The sequence below is a fragment of the Eucyclogobius newberryi genome, unplaced genomic scaffold (assembly GCF_026437365.1).
Source record: "Eucyclogobius newberryi isolate DKJ021-1_F unplaced genomic scaffold, fEucNew1.0.hap1 SCAF_2, whole genome shotgun sequence".
Classification (NCBI taxonomy): domain Eukaryota; kingdom Metazoa; phylum Chordata; class Actinopteri; order Gobiiformes; family Gobiidae; genus Eucyclogobius; species Eucyclogobius newberryi.
The window spans coordinates 50702839-50711909 of NW_027315834.1; the positions used below are offsets into that span (position 1 = coordinate 50702839).

The window sequence follows — 9071 nt, forward strand, 5'->3', positions numbered from 1 at the left end:
AGGTCTAAAGCAGGACTAAAGCAGGTCTAAAGCAGGTCTAAAGCAGGACTAAAGCAGGTCTAAAGCAGGTCAAAAGCAGGACTAAAGCAGGTCTAAAGCAGGTCTAAAGCAGGTCTAAAGCAGGACTAAAGCAGGTCTAATGCAGGTCTAAAGCAGGACTAAAGCAGGACTAAAGCAGGACTAAAGCAGGTCTAAAGCAGGACTAAACCAGGTCTAAAGCAGGACTAAAGCAGGACTAAAGCAGGACTAAAGCAGGTCTAAAGCAGGACTAAACCAGGACTAAACCAGGACTAAAGCAGGTCTAAAGCAGGACTAAAGCAGGACTAAAGCAGGACTAAAGCAGGACTAAACCAGGTCTAAAGCAGGACTAATGCAGGTCTAAAGCAGGACTAAAGCAGGACTAAAGCAGGTCTAAAACAGGACTAAAGCAGGTCTAAAGCAGGACTAAACCAGTTTTAATGCAGGACTAAAGCAGGTCTAAAGCAGGACTAAAGCAGGACTAAAGCAGGTCTAAAGCAGGACTAAAGCAGGTCTAAAGCAGGACTAAAGCAGGTCTAAAGCAGGACTAAAGCAGGACTAAAGCAGGACTAAAGCAGGTCTAAAGCAGGACTAAACCAGGACTAAAGCAGGTCTAAAGCAGGACTAAAGCAGGACTAAAGCAGGTCTAAAGCAGGACTAAACCAGGTCTAAAGCAGGTCTAAAGCAGGACTAAACCAGGTCTAAAGCAGGTCTAAAGCAGGACTAAAGCAGGACTAAAGCAGGTCTAAAGCAGGACTAAAGCAGGTCTAAAGCAGGACTAAAGCAGGACTAAAGCAGGACTAAAGCAGGTCTAAAGCAGGACTAATGCAGGTCTAAAGCAGGTCTAAAGCAGGACTAAAGCAGGACTAAAGCAGGACTAAAGCAGGTCTAAAGCAGGACTAAACCAGGACTAAAGCAGGACTAAAGCAGGTCTAAAGCAGGTCTAAAGCAGGTCTAAAGCAGGACTAAAGCAGGACTTAAGCAGGACTAAACCAGGACTAAAGCAGGACTAAAGCAGGTCTAAAGCAGGACTAAAGCAGGTCTAAAGCAGGACTAAAGCAGGACTAAAGCAGGACTAAAGCAGGACTAAAGCAGGTCTAAAGCAGGTCTAAAGCAGGTCTAAAGCAGGATTAAAGCAGGTCTAAAGCAGGTCTAAAGCAGGTCTAAAGCAGGACTAAAGCAGGACTAAAGCAGGACTAAAGCAGGACTAAAGCAGGACTAAAGCAGGACTAAAGCAGGTCTAAAGCAGGACTAAAGCAGGTCTAAAGCAGAACTAAAGCAGGTCTAAAGCAGGACTAAAACAGGACTAAAGCAGGTCTAAAGCAGGACTAAAGCAGGACTAAAGCAGGACTAAAGCAGGACTAAAGCAGGACTTAAGCAGGACCGAGGGGGTGCACCACGCACCGCGCTTGCGCCACGAGACCCCCGGTTTAAAAGACGCATCACTACTGCGTTTATTTCTGTGTAAATATCTCATGTTACAACGTGGGCACCTGCGTTTATGACAGGTGCGGTTTATGACAGGTGCGGCCCTGTTAGTTTATGAATAATATCATCCAGAAATGGTCTTGAAGTGGCACATTTTGGAGCAGTTGATGAGCATAAAGTCACAGCAAGAAGCAAACGCAGCATCAACCTGGACAAAGTGTCCAACCACTGGAGACATGAGAAGGACAGAAGTGCAAAAATGTAACATTCAAGTCAAAATGTTTGCATATTCTGGTGATATTTATTAAGATTTGTTAGTAATGGATATTAATCATTCCATGCTGTTACTACTAGATCATTTATGGGTAGAAGAAATGCTAATAAAAACACGGTCCAACTCTCTTAAACTTAATGACTTTTATGCTTCACTGAAGGAAACAAAACCTCCGGAGGACGTACAGAAGATGCTGGTCTTGTTTGGCTCGACCTGCATATGTGAGACATTCAGTGTCATGAACATGAACAAAGCCCATCACAGATCCAGCTTCACTGACCAACACCAGAGGATCGATCCTGAGAATGTCCACAACAAAACTTACACCAGACTTTGATGCAAAACAGGGAGATCAACAACACTGTTCCCACTGAAATTGAAGGTCAATTTTCTTGCTGTGTTTATTCAACTGAAATGTAATTAAAATAATCATTATTTAATGCATTTGAAAAACAATTTGCACATTGAGCCTTGCATTTGTTGCTTTGTTACAATTTACAGATCAAATCTTGCGTGTAATTTATAGTAATTCATTCGTTCACACAAACACACCATATTTTCCTGGCCCGGCCCCTCGGTCAAATTTTAGAACCCAATGTGGCCCTCGAGTCAAACAGTTTGGGGACCACTGCTCTACAGAGTCACAGGTCTGTGGACGACGCCATCAACCTGGCTCTCCATTTCACCTTCAGCACCTGGACTCCCCGGGAACCTACACCAGGATCAACACCACCTCCTGCTCTGCTCCAGGACAAGCTCTCCCAGCTCAACGTACCTGACTCCACCGTACATGACTCATGTCATGAGTCATGTCATGACTCATGACATGACTCATGACATGACTCATGACATGACATGACTCATGACATGACTCATGTCATGAGTCATGACATGACTCATGTCATGAGTCATGACATGACTCATGACATGAGTCATGACATGAGTCATGTCATGAGTCATGACATGACTCATGACATGAGTCATGTCATGACTCATGACATGACTCATGACATGAGTCATGTCATGTCATGAGTCATGTCATGTCATGAGTCATGTCATGAGTCATGACTCATGACATGACTCATGTCATGCTCTGTGTACTGTTTGTCTGTGCAGATGATAAATGTGAAAATAAGAATATGAGTTACTGATAAATGTGGTCTGGACTCTGTATTGTGGACAAGGATCGAGGGTCAGGTCACCTCTGGATGAGCTCGAATCTTTGCATTCGTGATGGTTGTTTTATCTCTTTTGGAGCTGATTTGATTATGATGATGTGCGTACGTGTCAATGTCTGTCACAAGCATGTGTAGTGTCATTGTTCTGGAGGGACAGAAACCTTTATTAGGGAAAGTGATTATTTACTGTGGCTCAGAGAAGAGACTTTAAAGCAGCTCTGCTTGTGGACAAGTCTCTCCATGGCCTAGCACCTGTGGTGGCTGGATCAATGCTCGTTTGGGGCGTAGGGTGTAGACAAAGGATTCACGCTGACAAAGCTCTGCAATCTTTTCAAGGTAGTTTAATTACAGAGAAAGCAGTGTCAAATACAGGACAGCAGAAAACAGCGCCCGGGTCTCCGATGATCAGGGACCCCCCTCTCCGGGCGCACCTCGCCTTTATATACTGAAGACGCACAAAGACCGATAAACAATATCGGACAGGTATGACCCTATCCATGTACCAACGGATTAGCCAATGAGAGAACAAGATGTAAAGGTATCCTTATTTGGGTAGCACCAGGGGAGAAGTTACAGAAATGAGATCATGCTCTTACATAGATGTACACAAGGCATCTCAAGGCCTCGCAGCCAATGGAGACGTCTCCCATTCGGTAGTTAATCAGATGTGGGCCCCTTACATTCCGTGGAATAGACATTTTGGTAGAACCACACATATTCCTAAAAGCCAGTCTCAGAACTAAACATGGAATGGCCTCCTGCTGGTGCCAGAGTCAGAACTAAACATGGAGCGGCCTCCTGCTGGTGCCAGAGTCAGGACTAAACATGGACCGGCCTCCTGCTGGTGCCAGAGTCAGGACTAAACATGGACCGGCCTCCTGCTGGTGCCAGAGTCAGGACTAAACATGGACCGGCCTCCTGCTGGTGCCAGAGTCAGGACTAAACATGGAACGGCCTCCTGCTGGTGCCAGAGTCAGGACTAAACATGGAGCGGCCTCCTGCTGGTGCCAGAGTCAGGACTAAACATGGACCGGCCTCCTGCTGGTGCCAGAGTCAGGACTAAACATGGAACGGCCTCCTGCTGGTGCCAGAGTCAGAACTAAACATGGAACGGCCTCCTGCTGGTGCCAGAGTCAGAACTAAACATGGAACGGCCTCCTGCTGGTGCCAGAGTCAGGACTAAACATGGACCGGCCTCCTGCTGGTGCCAGAGTCAGGACTAAACATGGAACGGCCTCCTGCTGGTGCCAGAGTCAGAACTAAACATGGAACGGCCTCCTGCTGGTGCCAGAGTCAGGACTAAACATGGACCGGCCTCCTGCTGGTGCCAGAGTCAGGACTAAACATGGACCGGCCTCCTGCTGGTGCCAGAGTCAGGACTAAACATGGACCGGCCTCCTGCTGGTGCCAGAGTCAGGACTAAACATGGACCGGCCTCCTGCTGGTGCCAGAGTCAGGACTAAACATGGAACGGCCTCCTGCTGGTGCCAGAGTCAGAACTAAACATGGAACGGCCTCCTGCTGGTGCCAGAGTCAGAACTAAACATGGAACGGCCTCCTGCTGGTGCCAGAGTCAGGACTAAACATGGACCGGCCTCCTGCTGGTGCCAGAGTCAGGACTAAACATGGAACGGCCTCCTGCTGGTGCCAGAGTCAGAACTAAACATGGAACGGCCTCCTGCTGGTGCCAGAGTCAGGACTAAACATGGACCGGCCTCCTGCTGGTGCCAGAGTCAGGACTAAACATGGACCGGCCTCCTGCTGGTGCCAGAGTCAGGACTAAACATGGACCGGCCTCCTGCTGGTGCCAGAGTCAGGCCTCCTGCTGGTGCCATCGTTAAGTGTTCTATACTTTTACCTAAGTCGTACTTTTTCGTCAAATCCACAGAAACAAAGACACATTTGATGTTTATTTAGTCTCATCTTAATTTAAAGTTTTTTAGTCATTTCCAAAAGTCACAAAATACAAATAAATAAATAAGACAAATAGCTTCACACAAACGTTAAATAAATAGTAAATATCACTGTCTTTCACACTTTGTTTTTAAAGTCTAAATATGGAACGATTCATGTTCATTTAAATAACGTTCTAAACTAAATGTACTTTTAAGCAGAGTTCTAATAAAAGTACTAAACGTTTCATCCTCCTCACGACGAGCTCATTGGTTCAGTTCTTCTCACTTTATGGAAACATTTTGTCGTAAACTTCAGCCTCGTTTTGGTCCTGCATTAGTTTGATTTAAACTGGTTTGACCTTTAAACTAAAGCGTGTACAAACAAAGTCCCATCGTCTCTGAACGCGTCTTCTTCTTCTTCTTCTTCTTCTTCTTCTTCTTCTTCTTCTTCTTCTTCTTCTTCTTCTTCTTCTTCTTCTTCTTCTTCTTCTTCTTCTTCTTCTTCTTCTTCTTCTTCTTCTTCTTCTTCTTCTTCTTCTTCTTCTTCTTCTTCTTCTTCTTCTTCTTCTTCTTCTTCTTCAGAACTGAACGTTTGTCACATTTTGAGGAAACATTCTTTGGCGTTGCTCCACACTTGGATTCCCTGAAGAGAAAACAACATGACAACAAGACCTTAAAGATGTTTCAATCCACATTCTGAGGTTAGGGTCATAAGTATAAGACCTGTACAGGAACCTTAGGCACCACATGACTCTCAGTATAAGACCTGTACAGGAACCTCCGGCACCACATGACTCTCAGTATAAGACCTGTACAGGAACCTCCGGCACCACATGACTCTCAGTATAAGACCTGTACAGGAACCCCCGGCACCACATGACTCTCAGTATAAGACCTGTACAGGAACCTCAGGCACCACATGACTCTCAGTATAAGACCTGTACAGGAACCTCAGGCACCACATTACTCTCAGTATAAGACCTGTACAGGAACCCCCGGCACCACATGACTCTCAGTATAAGACCTGTACAGGAACCTCCGGCACCACATGACTCTCAGTATAAGACCTATACAGGAACCTTAGGCACCACATGACTCTCAGTATAAGACCTGTACAGGAACCCCCGGCACCACATGACTCTCAGTATAAGACCTGTACAGGAACCTCAGGCACCACATGACTCTCAGTATAAGACCTGTACAGGAACCTCAGGCACCACATGACTCTCAGTATAAGACCTGTACAGGAACCCCCGGCACCACATGACTCTCAGTATAAGACCTGTACAGGAACCTCCGGCACCACATGACTCTCAGTATAAGACCTGTACAGGAACCTCAGGCACCACATGACTCTCAGTATAAGACCTGTACAGGAACCCCCGGCACCACATGACTCTCAGTATAAGACCTGTACAGGAACCTCAGGCACCACATGACTCTCAGTATAAGACCTGTACAGACCTGTACAGGAACCTCAGGCACCACATGACTCTCGGTATAAGACCTGTACAGGAACCTCAGGCACCACATGACTCTCAGTATAAGACCTGTACAGGAACCTCAGGCACCACATGACTCTCAGTATAAGACCTGTACAGGAACCTTAGGCACCACATGACTCTCAGTATAAGACCTGTACAGGAACCCCCGGCACCACATGACTCTCAGTATAAGACCTGTACAGGAACCCCCGGCACCACATGACTCTCAGTATAAGACCTGTACAGGAACCCCCGGCACCACATGACTCTCAGTATAAGACCTGTAGAGGAACCTCAGGCACCACATGACTCTCAGTATAAGACCTGTACAGGAACCTCAGGCACCACATTACTCTCAGTATAAGACCTGTACAGGAACCTCAGGCACCACATGACTCTCAGTATAAGACCTGTACAGGAACCTCAGGCACCACATGACTCTCAGTATAAGAACTGTACAGGAACCTCAGGCACCACATGACTCTCAGTATAAGACCTGTACAGGAACCCCCGGCACCACATGACTCTCAGTATAAGACCTGTACAGGAACCTCAGGCACCACATGACTCTCAGTATAAGACCTGTACAGGAACCCCCGGCACCACATGACTCTCAGTATAAGACCTGTACAGGAACCTCAGGCACCACATGACTCTCAGTATAAGACCTGTACAGGAACCTCAGGCACCACATGACTCTCAGTATAAGACCTGTACAGGAACCTCAGGCACCACATGACTCTCAGTATAAGACCTGTACAGGAACCTCAGGCACCACATGACTCTCGGTATAAGACCTGTACAGGAACCTCAGGCACCACATGACTCTCAGTATAAGACCTGTACAGGAACCTCAGGCACCACATGACTCTCAGTATAAGACCTGTACAGGAACGCCCGGCACCACATGACTCTCAGTATAAGACCTGTACAGGAACCTCAGGCACCACATGACTCTCAGTATAAGACCTGTACAGGAACCTCAGGCACCACATGACTCTCAGTATAAGACCTGTACAGGAACCTCAGGCACCACATGACTCTCAGTATAAGACCTGTACAGGAACCTCAGGCACCACATGACTCTCAGTATAAGACCTGTACAGGAACCTCAGGCACCACATTACTCTCAGTATAAGACCTGTACAGGAACCTCAGGCACCACATGACTCTCAGTATAAGACCTGTACAGGAACCTCAGGCACCACATGACTCTCAGTATAAGACCTGTACAGGAACCTCAGGCACCACATGACTCTCAGTATAAGACCTGTACAGGAACCTCAGGCACCACATGACTCTCAGTATAAGACCTGTACAGGAACCCCCGGCACCACATGACTCTCAGTATAAGACCTGTACAGGAACCTCCGGCACCACATGACTCTCAGTATAAGACCTGTACAGGAACCTCAGGCACCACATGACTCTCAGTATAAGACCTGTACAGGAACCCCCGGCACCACATGACTCTCAGTATAAGACCTGTACAGGAACCTCAGGCACCACATGACTCTCAGTATAAGACCTGTACAGACCTGTACAGGAACCTCAGGCACCACATGACTCTCGGTATAAGACCTGTACAGGAACCTCAGGCACCACATGACTCTCAGTATAAGACCTGTACAGGAACCTCAGGCACCACATGACTCTCAGTATAAGACCTGTACAGGAACCTTAGGCACCACATTACTCTCAGTATAAGACCTGTACAGGAACCCCCGGCACCACATGACTCTCAGTATAAGACCTGTACAGGAACCCCCGGCACCACATGACTCTCAGTATAAGACCTGTACAGGAACCCCCGGCACCACATGACTCTCAGTATAAGACCTGTAGAGGAACCTTAGGCACCACATGACTCTCAGTATAAGACCTGTACAGGAACCTCAGGCACCACATGGCTCTCAGTATAAGACCTGTACAGGAACCCCCGGCACCACATGACTCTCAGTATAAGACCTGTACAGGAACCTCAGGCACCACATGACTCTCAGTATAAGACCTGTACAGGAACCTCAGGCACCACATGACTCTCAGTATAAGACCTGTACAGGAACCTCAGGCACCACATGACTCTCAGTATAAGACCTGTACAGGAACCTCAGGCACCACATGACTCTCAGTATAAGACCTGTACAGGAACCTCAGGCACCACATGACTCTCAGTATAAGACCTGTACAGGAACCTCAGGCACCACATGACTCTCAGTATAAGAACTGTACAGGAACCTCAGGCACCACATGACTCTCAGTATAAGACCTGTACAGGAACCCCCGGCACCACATGACTCTCAGTATAAGACCTGTACAGGAACCTCAGGCACCACATGACTCTCAGTATAAGACCTGTACAGGAACCCCCGGCACCACATGACTCTCAGTATAAGACCTGTACAGGAACCTCAGGCACCACATGACTCTCAGTATAAGACCTGTACAGGAACCTCAGGCACCACATGACTCTCAGTATAAGACCTGTACAGGAACCTCAGGCACCACATGACTCTCAGTATAAGACCTGTACAGGAACCTCAGGCACCACATGACTCTCGGTATAAGACCTGTACAGGAACCTCAGGCACCACATGACTCTCAGTATAAGACCTGTACAGGAACCTCAGGCACCACATGACTCTCAGTATAAGACCTGTACAGGAACGCCCGGCACCACATGACTCTCAGTATAAGACCTGTACAGGAACCTCAGGCACCACATGACTCTCAGTATAAGACCTGTACAGGAACCTCAGGCACCACATGACTCTCAGTATAAGACCTGTACAGG

General features: G+C 47.3%; 1 protein-coding gene across 1 annotated transcript in view; it reads right to left on the reverse strand.

Annotated features, from left to right (window-relative positions):
* Positions 1–5245: 5245 nt before the first annotated feature.
* Positions 5246–9071, reverse strand: part of LOC140367053 (sorting nexin-4-like) — a 44997-nt gene continuing 41171 nt past the window's right edge. The window contains exon 14 of the mRNA XM_072453366.1: positions 5246–5436. Within this exon, the coding sequence (XP_072309467.1) occupies positions 5389–5436 (48 nt within the window). The 3' untranslated portion in view covers positions 5246–5388. The remainder of the gene's footprint in view (positions 5437–9071) is intronic.